The sequence below is a fragment of the Plectropomus leopardus genome, chromosome 2, assembly GCF_008729295.1.
Source record: "Plectropomus leopardus isolate mb chromosome 2, YSFRI_Pleo_2.0, whole genome shotgun sequence".
Lineage (NCBI taxonomy): Eukaryota > Metazoa > Chordata > Actinopteri > Perciformes > Serranidae > Plectropomus > Plectropomus leopardus.
In genome coordinates, this window is record NC_056464.1 from 24101627 (window position 1) to 24122321 (window position 20695).

Below are 20695 nucleotides of genomic sequence, written 5' to 3' on the forward strand. Positions count from 1 at the left end.
AATCTTGCTTGTAAAATATTATCAACATGACATATCTGCTTTAAAAGACGTAAAATAAGAGAGCGGTGGGAAAGAAATGGGAGTAAAAAAGTTCATACCCATGACACTGTTTTATATGATAGTATACACCAGGGGTTTCCCAGTCTTTTTGGCTTGTGACTCCATAAAATGAGTTCATGTCTATTTGTGACCTCACATCACTGGATATGGTGGTGTGGAAGTGAGTTATGGGCAGTGTAACCAGAGAGTGATTTTTCCCCTCAGACTGAAGCATAATTAGAGGAAAGACAGAGAAAATAAAACTGAGGGACTGTTCTTCACTTATCAGAGGGGGGGGGGGGGGGGTGGGGGACTTAGGGGTTTTTTATTTTGATGCTCCCCAAATCTACTAATATTTTTTCCTTGAGTCTTCTTGAGTGAGTGGCAGAAAATGCATGACCCTCTCTTTACAATAAATTAGTTTTTTTAAATGTACCCTCTGACGTTTGAAAGTTAAAAGTTGAAAATGAAATCCAGGAGTTGACAAAGGGACTTTGCTCATGTCATGCATGTTGGTTATATTTCTATTTTGAGCTCATGCCTTATGTCTTAAGCATTCATGACACATGATGTCTCCAAGGAACATTTCTACAGTTTCTGGCCATAACAAATGGTGTAATTTTGGCACATTTTTTGTTTGTTTTGTTTTTTAATGAAAACTTGCTTTTCAAACCTACAGGTTAGAAAAAGTATCTTTTCTTTAAAATGTGGCAGTAAAATAATAATAATAATAATAATAATAAAAACATTTACATTTGCATGCCCCTCCCCTCAGCCAAAACTTAAAAAACATAAGTTCCTCCCCAGTGCTTGAAAAGTATTTGACATGCCTCCCCCTTTTGCACCACCCGTCCCCTCTCATAAATAACGAACAGTCCCTAATTTTGTGCGTTTTTTCTCTCTCTCGTATCCTTTTAATAACCCAATGGGACCCAATGAATTATCCCTCCGCCAGGCAGAGAACTACTGCTGGACACTTACTCAGATCCGTGACAGCAAACTAAAACAAGCCTAATTGTAAATAATTTTATTTAAAAAAAAAAAAGGGAAAAAAAGATAAATACACCATGGCTACTGAAAATATTGATTTCTTCATGTCTTGTTGAGCTTTTTAAAGTTCCGTAACAAACATATAGTCCGTACCAAAAATCGGCTTTAGTTGCGCAAGAACGGTAACCATAGCAACATAAACCTGCTTATATCTTCTACGTGCATCCTCACTTTCAAAGAGTCGAACAATGGGTTAAATTGACTACAAGCAAACGTTAAAAGCATCCTGACGATTTGGTTACACCTATGGTAAGTGGCAATACACTCAAATATAATAAACTACCTGAATCTATATCATCTAACCTTAGAAACTAACACACTTTTTCGCCTTGTCCGTTATTTTCGTCACTTTGTATAACACTTTATCGTGTGCTAACGCTGTCATTTAATCTGCTTTTTGGGTTAACTTTAATAGTAACTTTTTAATGTGATATTTTTAAAAACGGTATCACCACCATTACTTTTTACAGCACTGGCTCGTTTTTGGTTCAGGGGCCCCAGTGTGCTTAGACTATATTGGCATTGTGGTGTTGTGGCATGGCACAGTAGACTCACGGCAGCCACTACAGCCTGGCAGGGATGCTAAAGTTGACTCATTTGCTCCAAGGCGAGGGGAAGTTCTCCTGACAGGCTACTGATCTGCAATCTGGCATATACTCTGTCCAGTTTTGTTTTTTGAAACAATAGCTGAATCCCCACAGCAGGGTCAAATGGGCGTTTGCAAGGACATCAGCTGAAAGGAGAGGAAAGGGAGAGGAATACCATGTCTCAGTTACATGTTGCATTCACACATCTTTGAAAATATTAGTGCAAGAAACAACTTGTTGACACTATAGACCCAGACCAGATTAAAGTATCACAAATGTGCAGGGGTGAATGAAGTACCTTGAAGCCACACTTAAGGAAAAGTACAGATATCTCACCAGAAAATGATTTTGATAGAAGTTAAAGTCACCTGTTTGAATAATGCTAGTATTGCTAAAGTATTGCATATTTATGGTACTTAAGTATCATATGTAATTTTATTATTTAAATGTTCTTAGAGAGGCTATTTGAAGTAAAATCACAAGAAAATGTTGGTAATGAAAAGCAAGCTGTCAGAATTCTGAGAATTATGAAGTTCATTTCTTGGCAACATACGTCACCTTAAAAACAAAGCATACATTACACTTGAAGAAAAGACTTTTTTTTCATACTTAAAGGATTTAATGAATAAAATCAGGTTTTCCATGTAGCTATTCATCCCTCTGTCTCTTCCTCCCTTCCTTCGCTATTTTGTAGTAAGTAACTAAGATGCTTTAAGGCAAATTTAGCAAAGTAAAAGTATACATTTGAAATCTAGTGGAATAAACATGAAAGTTGACAGAAATATAAAAACTCAAGTACAGATATTCCAAAAATATTCTTAAGTTCTGTAACTAAGTATTATTACTTTGTCACAGTGCAACGCTGCAAATGTGTACAAGTTGTTAGAAGTTGTGTTCAAAACGACATTTAAACTGTCATTGTTGCAGTGCGGTGCACTCACTAAAGGAAACCAGAACTTTTCTGAGGACACGATGTTATAGTAAATATGCTTGCTGTATTTGTGTAATGTTTAACTTCACTCTTGATTTGACACTACATACATTTCAGATCTAAAGCACAATGACCTTCACTAAGTCTTTTCCTGGAAACATTGTCTTGTCTCTTGCCTCAGGCTAAAGTGATTGTTATGCAAAATGACCATAGCTTCTTTATCACAAAATTAGAGTGAGCACACCTTTAAATGTTCATACTATATTCTTGAACATGTTTGAGTTATAGACTTTAATGTAAAGAGTTAGACTTCGCTGATGCAAAGACAGTGTTTTTGACTCTACACGATGTGTTCTCTTCTTTTCTGTAGAGTAACAAATGGAAATGCCAAAATAAGAGTTTTTTTCAAATGCAAAGAAGTGGGCAGCATAATGACTTTTCTCTTTTCTTGTCTTGCCATTCAGAGGGAGGCTTTTCTTTTCCTTTGTCACTTAGGTTGGCATATAATTAACTCCTGCTTAATATGCTGTTTAAGGGCTCTCCTCCCCGTGCAAGAAGCTTTGAACCCATAGACCACAGTCAGGGACAAAACCCCAGTGGGACTGCTTCCTCCATGCTCCTCCTTGTGTGTGTGCAAATGTGTGCGTGTGTGTTTGTGTAGAAGTAGTTGTTTTAACAAGACAGTAGAAAAACTATACCGCCGCAGCATTGCTGGGTCCTCATTTTACAGTGCTCAACTATTAAACTGAAATAAGACTGCACAAACATACCAGTCTTAATCGTATAGTCCATCAGTAATCAACCGAATAAACTCTTCAAACTGTATGTAATTAAGTGCTTCTTAAAGAAGTGTGGTAAAGTAAACCAAGGGCTATGCTGTGAATGGTTGATTTATTTTATCTCTGATTGCTTAAATCCATCAAAAGAAGTGCAGCATGGGGCTTTTTATTGAAGTTGAAAACACAATAAAAACTATAGCTTTAACTTTCAGGTAGCATGTAACAAACAATTACAATACTATACATTTAAATAAATCAAGAGCCAGAAATGTACAGTTTGACTGCACTCAACTGAAATTTCCATGAAAAACACTTAACCTGAAGTACTGAAATACTATGGGGTGCATATGACCATAACTAAAAAAAAAAAAAAAACAGCTCCCAGGACCTCTTCAGCACCTCTGCACCTCTGTGACCCTTTTCTGTAGCAAAGTTTATTGCCCCCTCCTCATCCGCCACCTCTTCTCCCTCTCCTCTATCCATCCCACCACAAAGAGCCGTGATGACCCCTCTGTCCCTCTCTTTCTTCAGCCCTCTGCTCCCTCCCCACCGTCAGGATGCTTTCTCTTCCAGAATCCATTAAGACACAACCCCCCTCCAACAGCCATGATGGGTGAAGGAACGAAGGGGGATGTATTTAATTTATTTTTTATTTTTATTTCTTTCTGAACATGAGCTATAGCGACAAAGGACTCACTTAAGATGTGACCTTGAGCTCATGCAGTGTTGAAAAACTAACAAGGTGTTTGGAGTATTAATCATTATTAGTTTCATAGAAAAGGAAATAGATTCTTGATTATTTTATGGAGTTCTCTAAATAGTTTTATTTTTAAAATAGAAATATATGCTATAATGTCAAGTCTTTTTACTGTAGTACTCAGAGGTCCATGATGGCATTTTTGCCCATTAAGTCTTGTTTCATTATATCTCTACTGGAAGAAACAAATGTGTAGTGACTTTTTACAGTAAGGTAATATGGTCTGATAGTGCAGTTAACACCTAAATTCGTTGAAATGTCGTGGGAGATTTAGGTTTCCATTTGACTCATCTGTCTCCAAAAAGCCTATGCAGGTAATCTGCTTTTTACTTCTCTAATCTGTTTCACAGTTTCAGATCGCAGTTTGTTTACAGACTCTGTAGCAGGCCACATTATACACCGTGAAAAGCTACCCGGATCGCTTGTATTATCTCGCAGAGTTACTACAAGGTGGGGGGCACGAGAAAAGCCAAGGTGGGGGTCCTGAACGCTGCGTTAGTGTTTTATTTCGGATGTTTTTTTCAGTTGCAAAACAGATTACGGTCCAGGTTGCAACACAAAGGACTGTCAATGCACCACTTCCTACAGCCATCCAGGGGTGAATGGGGCGCAGGACGGGGTCCACTCCAGGGTACTTGAGCGCAGGTGCGACGTGTATAACAGTCAAGCCATAAAACACGAAGGGGTTGGTGGGAGGGGGATGCGCACATACCTGTTGTAATTAACCTGCAGTTAGAATAATGTCATCCTGGTCAAAATGTAGCAAAATGGAGTTAACAGGCTCATTTACACCTCGTTTAACAGCTTCGAGTTAAAACGCTGTGCTCACTGTGTGTGCGGAGTTTGCGCTGAAGCATCGACGAGATTCACAAGTTTTCTGATCAGTTATAGCTTCGATTAAATTATCTGATCTCTTAAAGGCTTTTATCCCCGAATAATTCAACAGATTCAACTGCAGACTAATTAGACAGAAACATGACGTTAAGTTCGTAAAATATAATGTGTTCTTTAGGTGATAAATGGAGGAAAAGCCCCACGTTTAGATGCAGAAAATGAGAACATGCGGATACATGGACGCTCCCGGGATTCCCTCTCTAAAGAAGAGGAGGTGCAATGTAGCGAATTCGGGACAATGTTTTGTCAAAGTATCAGCCGTGTTATAACTTGTAGGCTATTTGAGCAGTTCTCACTTACACTAATTTTGACTTCTTTTGCAAATGAGGAAGGTGCTCAGCTGACGATGCCAAGACTGACCTCAGGGCCAACCTCTGCTGCTGACATCACTCCTCCTCACGGCTCGTCGCCTCTGCTTGGAGTCCCATCAAGGTCTGAGTCTCCCGCTGTGACCGAAGGCGATGCCTCATCACCATTCATTCTCAGGCAGGCACTCAGGACAAACACACAGTCGCACCGCTCCCTGGACAACTTTTTGGAGACGAAATAAAGCGTGATGATGACAGAAGAAAGCCGGGGCAAGCGGAGGAAACAAGCCAACCCCAGGAGGAACCGAGGTAAGAAACATGCAGCGCTGCAAAGTTTGAAGTAAGTTGGTAAATGATGCAGGCAGATGTTGCTGCGGAAGTCCTGATGCGAACCGCGCTGACTCCTTCTGCATTTTGTAGAAACTTTAAATAATGTATCGCCGCTGTGTAGTTTTGCTGCACGGCAGTTTGACTACATTCATGTTTCACACACGTTTTTTTGCGTTCATGGCTTGTGATTGCCTCTCAGCGAAAGTTGCAGGGATGAGCAATCAACTTTCGTCAGGTTGGCATCCACTGGGATTATTCAACCTGTGATCACATCTGCGCAAAACCCTGAAATAAAAGCACACAACCTGTGGCTGCACCCCTTTAGTGAATCTCATGACCCTGTTATATTTTTATATATCTGGAAAAAGTTGAATCTGGTAAATCATCAGTGATTTAGAAGGATTCCTACTGTCTAAAACCGTCCAGTGGAGTCAGAATTAAATTTTGTTTTTTAAGTAAGAAATATTTTTGATGTGTTTGTTGTTACCGTTACTGTACTTTTGTGCAACTTTCTCCAGACTTTCCATTTGTTGCTCGTGGTGAAAGCTTTGAAACTTTCTAGGATCGTGTTCCCTTATAATCAATATTCTGTGTCCTGCTGTACAAAGTGACATGTTAAGTTCTCATAAGTTTGATACAGTTCTTGTCAACATTTTTTTTTATTAAATATAAAGTAGACTGCATCAGAAGTAATATAATAAAAATAGTTTGTGAGGGATTTTTAACTGAGATTATCCCAAGGCTTTTCTTACAGTCTCAAACACTCTTATATTTTTTGTCAAATTACTTGCATTTTAAAAAACTACATAGATTGTAAAATAGCATATTTTAAAAAAGCAACTCAAATGGTTTAAGCTGTCCTTTTCTATCATATATAAAGGTTTTAATACGTGCATTTATTTATAGCAGCCTACCACATGCATGTGGAATTAATTCTGCTGCACATTTTGAATTCTAACATGACGATCAATCACCTTATCAAGAATCAGTGGACAGCCTCCCATGACCTTAAAGCTTCAGATGTCAGTTATCAGTTTCTGTGAACGCTTCCTACAACAGCACTGAGATGAACTTCTGGACAGTATGCTCTCAATTTACAGACTTTGTTGAGACTTTGTTCAACACGCATCTGGTAGTGGCTTGTTTGTGTGTGGCTCTGAACTTACAAACAAAAGAGAGGATATGCACACCTGTGCATGGATGCCTTTATAAACATTTGTTCTTGTATCCTGCTGATAAGGTCTGGAAATTTATGTTAGAGTCAAATTCCCTAACCAAAAACAAACAAAAATGATCCACATCATTGAATGCTACTCTAACACAAAAATGAATTCTCTAAAAAGACAAAAAATGACATTTAACCTTGAACCCTGTAACCTAAATAAAAGTAGATAATTCTAATACTGATGGGGTTAATGGGTGTAGCGTACCAGCCAGTGTCTTGCTGCTGGCTCTGTATTTAATGCATTTTTTGGGTGATGCAGGGAAAGCCATGAGATATCCCAAACAAGCCCAACCATTATCCCAAATGCAAACGTAGCCGTAAACCTAGAAAAAAAACACATAATTAAGTCAGTGTCTATAATGTTTTTTTGTCATCTTGTTATCACTGAGAGGTTATTTTGTCTTCAGCAACACACAGACACTGCTGGTTTTATTCCTAAGTCTTTCGACGTTCTTGAAAGCCACTGCAAACCCTGTGGCTTGCTTGTTTGTCTCTGATCTGACACACAACCGCCATAAACCTATTTGCTGCAAGAAGCCTGTTTACTTATATAGTTTATTAGTTTGCTGTAAGTGTTTCCTCATTTTATTCAGAGAGGTGTTAAGCTCAGCAGAGTGTCACCAGGGTGAGATCCTCGCTGTCTGCTTAGCGATAACGGGTACTTGTTGTGTGTGCATGCGTACACACACAAGCACACTCTCACCTTTGACTGTCACGTAGCAGTTTGTCGACCAACTACTCTGTATTCCACAAATCAGCTACATCACACTACCGTGAAAGCTGTCAGCAAAAAGACACTCTTACTGACAAGGACCTGTCACTTATCAGACCACCAGCAAAAACCAGCCCAGTTCCTTTAATTGTGACCTCAGAGGAAAGATTAGCATCACCTCTGGTCAATTTCCAGTAACTTTTATCAATTAATGGTGCAATTTGAAGAAATGAAGACATTTTTAAAGTGAAGGTTAAGAGAAAAGCTCATAAATTGATATATATCTGACAACTTGAAAACTCTAAATGTCATGTTGAAGACTGTTATCTTTAATATTCTAGAGTCAGTTAGGGTGTAAGTTCGAGCTACTTATTTCCCCAATTGCACCACAAATTGTTAGTGAATCTGCATGCATGCCTGCGCTGATGGCATGCTTACAGATAGCACATGTGTATGTGTGAGCGAGTGCTTGTTGCGTGTACAGTACATCCTCGTGTCAGTGTAGAAATGTGTGTTTTAAAGCTCTGTGTAGGATTTGGAATGTGCGGGGCTGGAGGCGGCTGTGCAAGTAGGGAGTTAAAGGTCCTTGATAAAACCAAATGAATTTGGCAGGCCCGACTCATAAGACAACGATTTTGGGGATCTTTTCCAAACCAGAAGAAAGAGAAAAAACACACACGCTGACTTTTCTTCTCTCTCCAAGGCGCCTATTGATTATGTCTCTGTCTCCCCCAATAAAACTGTCAATGTTCACCAATCTTAAGCAACGTGAGGAAATTACTACCCTTCATTCCGGGTAGATTGAAAACAGTCCTGAGACAAAGGACGGAAATACATCCATTTGAAAATGATGACCTGTATTTACTGGATGTCAGTGAGAGAGATCGCAGTTTCAAAGAGTGTGAACTAATTAGCTGCACTTCAGGCCCGTATACACAGCCGGTTAAACGAACGATTTTCTGAGACCGTGGGTCATTTGGCTTTTTCCTTAATAAGAAAGATAATGGTGGAATTCATCCCGTACTTTTTAATCATCAAAAGCATTTTTTAGCTCAACTGAAGTCACTTTTTTGTGCATGAGGCAAAAATCTCTTACATCACTGGAGGATGAATAGAGAAAATGACAAATCTATTATACTCAACAAAAAAGTATGGCATCATTATTATTTAAAAAATAGATTTATGAAAAAATTGAGGAAAATAACTGCAGGTTCGTTTAAGTTTTTGAAGACAACTTCAATAAAGCAACCCTGCTATATCTGATCTTTCTTCTTATTAAATCAAAAAGTCACCTTGTTAGTGCAGTACTGTTAGCCCACTCAGATTTGAGTTTTTTAACATGTCATTTATCTAAACTCTTCTGGCCGTGTTCTGTACGGGCTCTCCGCTGTCCCCAAACTCAGCAGGCATCTCATCTCATGCCAGAATGACATCCGCACAACTGATCAAACTCATTCAAGCCCTTGCTCTGGAATTAAATGTAGAATTGCGTTTCATCAGCACCCTCACAAACATAATTTAGTCCCGTTGCCTTGCGCTTTATGATTTGTTAGTCCATGAAAAAAACTCGCTGTTGTTGAGCTGATGTGCCTTTTTAAGAGAGAGCTTTCTCTCTCCCTGTTTCCCTCACTCCCTCTTTCTCGTTTTTCTTCTTTTTTCAAGTGCCAATTTATTTAAACTCCTTTCCCCTTTTCTTCTTTCTCCTTCATTGATTTCCAAACCCCAGTCTTTGTATGCAGCTGGGGCCCAGCTGTGTGTCTGTGACTGTGTATGTGTGCACATACGTGTGTGTGTGTGTGTGTGTGTTTGTGTGGGTTTTTCTGGCACAGTGCTGCCACAGTGAGCATAGCGCACTGTACACAAAGGACTTGAGCAGCAAAAAAAGAGAGAGAAAAAGAGGAAGAGAGAGAATAGAGGGAAAACATTTGAACGTTAAAGACTGACGCGCTTGTACAGTACAGAGTGGAGGGGCCGGGCCTTTTTGGACCGGGCCTGCTTCAACGGCAGATGTATCGGCGCTCTGGGATGAGGGGTGGGGAGAGCGAGACAGCAATGAAGAGCTCAGGCACCACAGTTTATTACCAGGACTCTTCAAGGGGCTCAGCTCAGGCGTCAGAACCAGCGGGTGGGAGGGACAGAGGAGGAAGAAAGGAGTGGAGGATGACAGAGGTGGGGAACTGATGGGGTTGACAGGGCTGGAGACAGCGAAAACAGTTCCTCGGCGTGAGAAGACAAGAGATGGAGGGGCTGAGGGGCGTGAGGGGTAGAGACAGAAGAGACGGGACGGGCGACAGAGTGTGGGATAATCTAAGTGTTTCCTCATTTGTTCCTCTGCGTTCCCACAGCTCCAAGTGTCACAGATTTCTCCCATCCTAGCTCTGTGTGTTCGATGCCAGATCGGCACAGCAGTAATGGGGAATCCCTTGATTGAGTCCCTCTGGTATTTTTCACATGTTTATTCGATTATTGCTCATTCTGATGTTTCAGAGCCACAGCAGTCCCATGTCTTTCTGTACATTCCTGCCGCGTGGCTGCCACACTGTTGAGCCACTCCAGAAGGAATTATTTGGAAAGTTTTTTGGTGCCATTGCAGGATTAATGCACGCAGAGGGGTTTTCTGGCTTATTAGCTCCTGCACATGACTGTTTGGAGTTGTAGGATCTCTTTTGTGTCTTAGAAAACTTGAATCAGGCAGTACACAGAAATTCAAGTTTTATTGAAATAATCACAATTGGATCCCATAATAGATGAAGGTCAAATCAGGTGTAATCATCATAAACAGTTAAACATTAAAATAAGAATTATTTTGTAGTTTTAATGCCATTCTATTGCCTTTCAGTTGTGCTCCTGTGTATTCAAATCAAAAAAAGTTTCATTTTGGTTGAAGTATGTGGTTGTAGCCTCAAAATGCTATTTTACAGAGGTGACCTCTAGGTGTCTGGGTGTCTTTCCCCTCCACTCTGCTCTTGTTCCCATCATTCTCAAGCTGTCCTACAAAAAAGGCACCACCACCAAACAATGCTATTTTCCTGAGTCCCTCTCAAAAATTAAACTAACTTTTCCCCATGTGATGTGACGTAGGTTTCTCCGCAACGTCATTACTACATTAAAACCAACTTTATGCCTTTGGACGCCGCATTAGTTTGGCTCTGAAAGTCAAGAAATAACAAACAAATGAAACGACTGAGTCAGCAGTTGACCATCTCCCTTGTGCTGTGAGGTAAAATTACTGTTTATACCAATGGAGTTTGGTGGCTCTGAAGACACCAAGGATAATAGTTTCAGCTCCTACCAGAAAGGGGTGCCTGACGGCAAGGTGAAGTGGTCACATAACGTTAATATAACGTACATTTAAACTGAGGCTGATCTATTTTACATGGTCCTAGAAGGCCAAAAAACATGGTCCTAGAAGGCCAAAAAACGCCAAAAAAGCCACAAGACTCCTTTAACAGAAACAGTAATTTTACTTCACAGAACCCGAGGAGTTACAAGTTATCAGTGCAGCTCATCGGTTAGTTAGTTAGTGTTATTGTGTGACTTCTGGAATCTAACGTGACATCCACAGCAGTAGGCTACATTGCTTAGCTTTTATGCCCCCATAATTCTGTTTGCATCTCCAAACTGGGAACGTGCCTACCATGGGGGGTGGAGGGACAGTTTGGGGGGAGGGCAGTGTTCAAAAACACTGCATTGTCCTAAAACACTAGAATACTACAATGGTGTTCACATCTTCATGAAAAACTTGAGAGCAAAGACTAAGGTTCACACTCCTTTGAACTGTAAGATCACACTAATAGCCACTCAGCTCATGAGGTGTGTGTGTGTGTGTGTGTGTGTATGTGTGTAGGTGCCTGGGTATGCACTGTTCACACATTTAACACCAACTGTATTTCTTGCGGATTCTCACTCATACACAGGCATTTCTATTTTTACATCAAAGGCGTTTTATCTGATGGAGAGGGTTTACATACTATACAGTTTGATGTTGCAAATTGATCCCCTTTCATTCTTGACATGTGCCATTTGCAGTGCTATTATTACATTCTTTGTCGTTGCTTTGGCAAGACTCCTCGTCATTAAGTCTATTTGTGGATCTTCCTTTTGTGCAGACAGTCTGGTGTATTGTGTGTTTGATACGTTGCACATGTCTGACAGAAGAAAGAGGTTAAAACTATCCAGATAGGCAGGCTCTCTGCACACAATTTATAGATATGTGCTGTTTTATCACACCTCAAATTAAATTTGGAAACCCTGCTTCAGCTGTCATGTATTACAAGGCCCAGATGGGTGGCAGAGAGAGAGAGGAGAGAAAGACAAAGACAGGGAGAGAGGGGAGAGCAGCCTGGCAGAGCCACTCTGCTGGCTGACAGTGTGCCAGTATCTGCCAGCAAAGGAGCTCGATATAGCAGAGCAGCAGGTTGAAAGAGGAACAATTTGATATGTGGTGTGTATCAGCAGCCAACAGGAGTGGCATTTGTTTAGGATCTGCCTTGGTCACCTCTGAGGCCAGAAAACCTCAAACCTGATGGTGTTTTTGGTTTCATCAGTTGTTTGAGAAATAGAAAGGATGAAAGAAAACATACATAGAGTCCAAGTTTGTTTTCTTACTGTTTTCATGTTCTGAAGTCAAATATTAGTATTGTGTTCTTTCCTGAATCTGACCTTATACTAAGCATTATAAAAATGACTGAAGGTCACTAAAAATATAGTAGAACTTAATAGCTGTATCAAAATAGAGAAGATACAGAGGAAAAAGTATGTACACAAATCCAAACTTGGCGCAGGTGCTGAACAAAACATAGAGTTAACAGTAAGAAGGCAAAAAATTGGACTTGCACACTGCAGGGCTCCATTTATCACTTATTTAATGCACCAAAGTGACGTTTCGAGCAAGACAGCTCTTCATCAGACTGATGGAGAGACTGTCGATGGAGAGCGTATCTATCAAAAGTTTTAGTTGCACGTTAGATTTACTCTAATGACTGACAAGCATAGGGATCTTGTTTCTCAAAACCAGAGCATGGTGCTGCATCGATGAAATCTGCGCTATTTGGATTAATAGGGAGTCCACATCAGTGGGTGATATAGATAAATTTGTCCTTTTCTGTAAATGTAGTTTTATTATATAAGTTATGATAGAGTATATTTTCTAGGAAAACAAAGAACTACATGTAGACAAGGACTGCAACTACTATTTTTTTTATTATTGATTAATCTTTCAATCATATCTTTTTGATTATTTAAAAAAGAAACTTTTAGTTACAAAGGTGTAAGCTTCATTTCAACATTTGAAGGAATACATATTAAGCGGGGGTCTGGAGCCCCAGAGAATTATGAGCATCAAACACTTTGTTCCATATATTCTGTTGAATTTTTATGTGCAAATTTGTGCTTTAAAAAATCAGTTTATGGTGGAAATGTAACAGTATTTCCTGCCTCAACCAGGCATAGTTTCTTCTCGTTAATTCCGTTTTATGGCAGATTGCAACCTTTGCTTCTGAGGTTGCATACTGCCACCACATAGTTGACCAGAGGCATTGTTGCGTCTATGTTTCAGGTTCTCGGTGTTGATCAAAAATAAATAACACTTTCATGGTTTTACTTTCATGCCCCCCCAAAATCTACACCTATGGTGTAGTCTACAAAACATCAGTAAATAGTGACAAATACCTGCTACAGTTCTCAAAGCCAAGGGTCAATTAACAGTACAAACCCCACATTTATTCCATTTACAATTATATCATAAAGAGTAATGCAGCAAATCTTTACATTCGAGAAGTTGTAGGAAATGTTTTGCTTGATAAATTAGAAGATAAATATAGTATCCAAGTGGTTGACAATTAATTTTCTGTTGATTGAGTCAGCTCTAAACTAAACCTGTGGGCTAATCCATCAGGTGAAATACCTGGAAAAAAAGATGCATTGTCACAAAAAAGAAAAAAATGTAAAAAAATCAACACTGGAGATATGCCCGCTGGTTTGCTCGCTACCCAAAACAGACAAAGGCAACCAGTTATAATAAATAGAATGCCACTCTGGTATTACCAGTATGAAAAAATGTGAGATTGGAACAACACATCTCCCTCAAACATGCGTTTGTCCCTTGCAATAAAAAATTGAAAAGTAGCAGAGGACTTTTGCGTCGACATACTGCTACAACGCGACTCGTAGATGCAACAAGGCCTCTAATAAAGTATTTGGTGACACAATGCAGCCTGAAAAGCAGCAGTTGCAATCTGCCATAACACAAAAAAATGAAGCAATATGCACAAATAAAGCATAAAAAAGTACCACCACACATGAATGCAGAAAAGACACAAATTGGTGCTTTTAGGTTCACCATGATGCAGGAAATAAAGTGTTTCGATGCTTAAAGTGTATTCAGGGAGGAACCCCAGATCTCCCACTCAATATGAATTCCCCCAAAATGTTGAAACACACCTTACATCCTTGAGGCTACCTCAAAGTATGTTTATATAAACTGTGATCAGAATTTATATCTGCCCAGGTGAGAAAAAAAGTAAAACTTGGACAGACAACAAGAAAAGCACGGGTGAGGTCAGCCAGCTAACTCCCCCTGTCTCCCTGTACCTGTGATCACCTGGCACCACCTCCATCTGACCTGCACATCCCACTCTCTGTACACACACACACACACACACACGCACGCTAACAGATACTCTACATACACATAGTTACCTGTGAGGGAGTGAACACATTCCATCATGGAGCGAACACGCTTCACTGATCTTTAGGCCCACCTGTAACACTCAAGGCTTTAGGTCTTAAATTTTACACACATCTCTATCCATCTGACTCCCTTTCTCACACTCCCTCTCTCTCTGTTTCTTTTTCTGGCAATGTCTCATTTTAACACATTTCCACTTTGTCTCCACCAGACACATTTAAGGGCAGTAAAGGCATCGCCTTCTCAACTTTTTTTATTGCCAGTAAATGTGTTCATTCATTAAGTCAGTCAGTCATGTTATTTCTGGTAAAATTATGTTAAAGAAAAGATGTTACTGTTTGCTAGCAGCCTGCAATATTAGATCTGCAAAATAATCTTTGGTAGCTCAGGTATGATAAAGAACAGGATCCATACACCGGAAGTATTTTGTGCTAGAAAGGAAGCAACGCAAATGATATCAGTATACATTGGTCCACTCTGTCATTTATCACTGTGTAACAATCTAGTAAATAGTCTTATCTCATCTTTTTTGAAAGAATTTCTCATGGTATGTGACAGGTTACGATAGTATTGCAAAAGTACTGAAAATGTCAGTAACTTATAGAAAATGAAAAGGCAAGAAGAACAAAAACATTATGAAGTTGGACAGAATCAATTTCTTTTTCCTCTCCGACTGTGCGGTTGACTTCTCAGGGAAACACTGTAGTTATGATTATACGGTGCATGTGTCCAACATGCAGGAGGGATGGAAGGGGAAGTAAGTCATGAGGCAGTCTGGCAGCATATCACAGGGAGGTAACGTCATCTAAATGATACAAGTAATAGGTAGGTGTGAATGCGTCCAGGCCTGATATTGGGACGGGGCTCTGACTTTTCAGACACAGATCTGGAAGGTTGACTTCATTGACTTCATTGTCACTTTTTTTATTTGTCTCCCCTTCTCAGATTTGCAGCTTTTTCTGGCTCTCATCTGTCCTTTCTTTTCTCTCTTTTTGTGCGAGTCTCCCTTTCTTGTACTGTTTCTGTCCTCTTCTGTCTTTCTGTATCATCCCTTTGATTCCTTATTATCTCCTCCTCTGCATATCCCAACTCCTCCACCTCCCATCCCTTTCACTCTTCCATTTTTATCCACCACTTCTCCTGTTTTCTTCTCCTCTCCTTCCATCTATCAATCTGCTGCTCCTCCCAGCCCAGTCTCCCCAAGTCCTGTACGGTCGCCATCAGCCCCCCCCCCCCCCCCCCCCATCCCTGAGCACCTCCCCTGTCCCACTGACACCACACGCTGCTCCCATCCCCCGAAAACCACTTCAAACAGCCAGCGCCATCAAAGCCCACAGTCAGTCAGCCAGGCAGCCAGTCAGCCAGCCAGCCTTCTGCTTCGACTTAAAATTACTGTCGTCCCAGTCGCAAGGCTGCTTTCCTCTTCTGATACACATCAAAGATCCTCTTAAACTCCCGAAGTTTTCTTTTTAAACCTTTCTTCTTGTTGAGTCTTTTTTTATATACATTATTTCGCTGGTTGAGGTTTCTCTCTCCTTCTTTTTCTTTCTCTCTCTCTCTCTCTTTCTCTCTCTCTTTCTCTCTCTCTCTCTCTCTCTCTTCTTGCCATCTTTTTTTCTCCAACTGGGCCAGGTCAGTAATGACATGCACACACTCTCTTGTGTGGTTCTGCTGTCTTTGCATTTTTCTTCATGACTTTAATTAGTTTCTTTTTCAAGGCGTTGGTTCGGGCTTCACATGCACAGCACACACGTTCTCCCTCTCACCCAAACTCACACACAACTACATGAAGCTATAACCAACAAACATATGGATGTGTGTATGTTAATATGCAATATGACTCATACATCTCCCTAATCAGGACTGCATAACCACAAAAAGACTAGTTTAATAGCGTTCGTTCCTCTTTCTGCTGCTTGTATGTCTTTATGTGTGCGTGCTTAAAGGGCAGGAGAAATGACGAAAGAAAGGCAGGGACAGAGAAAGTAATAGTGTTGTGCAGGAATGGGAGGAACGATTCAGAGAAAGACAAAGAAAATAGAAGCAGGGTGAGACATTAGAAAGGCATCTTTTCTATGTTTCAAAGCCTTGGAGGTCACATGTGGTCACTTGAAATGTTTTAGTGTATCATCATCTCTCACAAGGAGGATGTAATGTCAACGTGTACCAGAGGATGGCGCCCCGTCTGTATGTTAACCAGACAGGAACTGGCTGCTTAGTGTCTTCCACAGGCTGTATCTATTTAGACAAAATTTGTCATTATAAAACAATTTAGATACAGTAACATCCTATACTTTCTGATTTTAGTGATAATTGCAGTGGATAATTGTATGTTGCTTCATGTTCTTTGCTGTCTATCAGGACAACAATACTTGTTTGTCTTTATTTTGTACTTTAAGAGGAAGAACAGCAGGATTACTATTATTATTGTCAGTTAGGCAGTAAATGCTGTAACAATTAGGGCTGCAGCTATTATTTTCATTGTCTGCTGATTAGTTTCTCGATTAATTGACTTGTTGCTTGGTCTATAAAATGTCAGAAATTGGTGAAAAATGTTGATCTGTATTTTCCAAAGCCTAAGATGACATTGTAAAATGTTTTCTTTTACTCACAACCTCAAATTATTTAGTTTACTATCATAGAGCAGAAAAGAAACCAGAAAATTATCAGATTTAAGAAAGCTGAATCAGAAATTTTTTTACTTTTGTGCTTAAAAAATTACGCAAACCAATAACTCAATTAGAAAATTAGTTGGCCATTAATTTGAAAGTTGAAAACTAATTGATTAATCATTGCAGCTCTAGAAATGGTAGTTAAATTGATGTTGCTGTGGCTGCATGTCTGGTGAATACCTACACATGTCCCTTGGTGATCTTTTCATATCTTAATGTGGTTTTCTCAGAATTCTTGTATCTTGTGTTTTAAATCTCATTTGAGTGGTTAGATGAGGACACTTTGGGGTTTTAATGCAGTATAAATTGTCCCTTTCAAGAACACCACATCACGCAAAACACCTCTAACAGATTGTGTATGCAGATGTTTGAAGTAGACAAAGTAGAGGGATACCAGGCATACTTGTTTCACCCTAAAAACAAATGTCTCGTAGTGAGTAACTGAACGTTGCAGCTCGAGCTGAACTAACCAAATCCCACATTGTATAGCTGTTAAGCTCAAAGAGAAGTTTTATTTAGCGTGCACCCCTATTAAAAAACTTCAGACCCTTTGTGCTCCGTCAGAGAATGTTTTAATATTCAAAAGGAGCCACTATTGTGTGGTTTCTTGCGCCAACGTACAAAATAAAGAGCCACATCAGAAAGCTGGAACGGTCCCTGAGCATTTTCATGTGTAAAGAAAAAAGAGGGAAAACAAATTTGGAGGGGGGAGACAGGGGTATTTATAGAGTGGTGTGAGAGTCTTTGCAATGACAGGAGCCTAATGAAGTGGAGTTTGGGTTTTGATTCACAGTGTGGTGAGCGCGTGGGTCCCTCTATGACCGTTACTGCATTCCTGCACCAATCCCTCGCTACACGGAAACCAGCACGGGCCACAGGCGGAGGCGTAGGGCCAACTCGAAATAACGTGCTCCTCTAACCAAGCTAACCTTTCTCACCAAAACCAGCCCTGTTCCCAGTGCAGCAGATGCACACGGGGCACGATTACACTGAGCTCAAACATGGTGATAAGCCTTTGTTCTAAGATACAAGCTCTCAAAGCACAGAAAAGATACGGTAGTAAAGTCAATTTGTCTCTGCTAGTGAGTCACTGACTCTCAAATGAGTCAAATGACACAATTCGGCATGACATAGTGGGAAGTCCAAAATGATATCAAGATTGTGTCTTATTTTAACTAAAGATAGATCAGTGGAAATTGTATTAGCATGAGAGTTTATTACAGATGTGCAATGAGGAAGCGAGAAAGAGATCAGAGGATGCAAGTCATCAGCGGAGCGAACTGTGTGAATGTTAAATTGCTGAAAAACTGGAAAATTCATGAAATGTCTAAACAGTTTTGTAATTTTTATAGTTTTGAGAATTTTGAAAAGAATTGAGAAAAGTTTCTGAATTTCTTTCATATAAAATCGAAATCCTTTCAAGTTCTGACAAACAGAACAAGTCAATAAATAAATAATCTAAAGAAATAATCTCCTCTGTACTGCCTATCCGTGGAGAACACTGTGTTACTTTTGCAAGCTGCCCATGAAGTTCAAAAAATGGCACAAAAGCAGAAAGCCACACGCAACTGCTTTGAAGGTAAAGGTCGGTGTCAAACAAGGTAAAAAAATTTCAATGTGGTGGACAACAGGACAGGTAAATATGGCGGCAAACACGTAGGCAGCAGCATACAGGAAACCTCCAGAGGAAGAACACAAGCAACCACAAGGGCTCTTTGCACACCTCTTCACTCACACCTTTTCTCATTTGTGCAAAGAGAAAAACTGATTGCCACATTTTCTTTTGCATGCAAATCGGTTCTATTTGGTAAACAATTAACAGTCTCAGGCATGAGCATCATCGCTTTAAGTGTTTTGTTGTTTTGGTAGTTTATGTGTTTGTTTTTGACTGTTGATGGGGACACTTCCACACAGCAGACAGGTGTAGAAATAAAACTGAAGCAGTGCCTGTGTCATACATATGAAGCTGGTTAAATGTATTCAAATTGAAATAAGAACTTTGACCTCTATACTTGTCATTTTCATCCTACTTTTTCATGTTTTCAGCATTCATGAAAACAAAAGAACCCATAGAAAATGAGACTGGGGTGCCAATCCATTTCTTACCCACAGCAGTTTGTTTTGGGTGATCTCCTATGGCTTAGATGCTGCATGTTTAAAAAACACACCCTATAGATAGAAGCCACATTAGCCAATGTAAAAGATAACATTTATTATAATGACATACTAAATGATAAGCTTATTTTCCAGCAATGGTATCATTGCCTCTTTAAACTCTACCTGTGAGAAATGTAAAGCTATTAATTTCAACGTTCCTGTGGAGGCACTTGTCAACTCTGTAAAATCATTATAGGCTACAAAAATATATCATGGATGTCTCGAGTTGACTCACCACAATCCAAGAATACATGGCTCGGGTGGGAATCTACAAGAGGGGATGAAAGTATACCCTGTGAGTGTGTTTCTCCCTCTTCTTCACACCGCTCGCCATGTGTGTCTTTAGCTGCAGCTGAGCATACTGTACCTCCAAGTGAGTCACACTTGCCTTACTGTTTCAGTAGCACGTATACACACCTTTGTGGTGTGATTACTGGTCTAGGCAAATTATTTAGGATCCCTTGCCTGTCTTTTCGCTCTAAGTGTTCCTATTGCTTTGTTTTTTGCCTTTCTGAATTGCATAAACGCAGACATACATCGTGGCATAGTAAAATGCTGTTTGACTGTATGTTTACAATCATGTCATACGTACGCTTTGTGCTTTTGATCACAAAACAACACATACAGGTAAAATTCCCATATGTTTGGCAAATACCCCTTAAACAAAAAAAAAAAACAAAAACAAAAGGAGCGTTCTGCCAGCCTGGTTAAGTGAATTCACACATACTCAAAGCAAAGCTGTGCAGTTCTCATGGGTAAAGAGCAGATATGAGTAGGAGGAGATTAAACCTATCAGATGTAAAAACAGAAAAAAAAAACTTTGTCAAGGATTGAATGTGAAAGATAAAGACAATAGAAGACAAGCCATTATCCTCTCAGTTTCATCACAAGGTAGATTAGCTTGCACTGCAGCATATGGATCAAACAGTAAGTTAAAGCTTTGTTAACTATTTGGTGGTTTTGCTGTATGTTATTTTGTCTTATTTTGCAGTTAGTTTAATCAGTTGGTCTTTTGAAGTCACATGAGTGCAGGTTTCCACTCAGCAGATGTGGTTCACTGTTTGGTGCCGTGATGTGACATGTAGATAGAGAATAACAGATAACAGATTTTCAGATGCCTGGGCTCTTTTAGAGCTGCCATGGCATCTGTACACAACACCACGCAGCATGTTATAGCCGGTGTCTCGGGGGCCTGTGCTTTGATTCGCCCAAGCTCCTCTGAAATCACACTGAGAACGAGCTTATATGTGAATAATGAAACTAACACCAGAGCACAGTCATACCAGAACCGCAACTCGTTGACAAATCAACTTTGTTAGTGGTATCAGCGAATAGCTTGGTGGCTTTGAAGCTAATAAAATGCCAAAAGGGATTCTGCTTTTGTGTCACAAGGGCCCTAATTGAACAGAATCATTAAAAGCCACAGTGAACAAAGGCGAAATAGTTTCAATACATCGTTTCTTGTCAGATTTAAAGATCACTGCTCAGTGTGCAGAATTGCAGTTCGCGTCTGTCTTCGCAGAGCATTAATCAATACGAGGAAATTAGCTCAGTGTTTATTTCCCT

General features: G+C 39.9%; 1 protein-coding gene across 1 annotated transcript in view; it reads left to right on the forward strand.

Moving 5' to 3' along the window:
* The first annotated feature begins 5481 nt into the window (after positions 1 to 5481).
* Positions 5482 to 20695, forward strand: part of LOC121957215 (zinc finger E-box-binding homeobox 2-like) — a 30887-nt gene continuing 15673 nt past the window's right edge. The window contains exon 1 of the mRNA XM_042505750.1: positions 5482 to 5654. Within this exon, the coding sequence (XP_042361684.1) occupies positions 5594 to 5654 (61 nt within the window). The 5' untranslated portion in view covers positions 5482 to 5593. The remainder of the gene's footprint in view (positions 5655 to 20695) is intronic.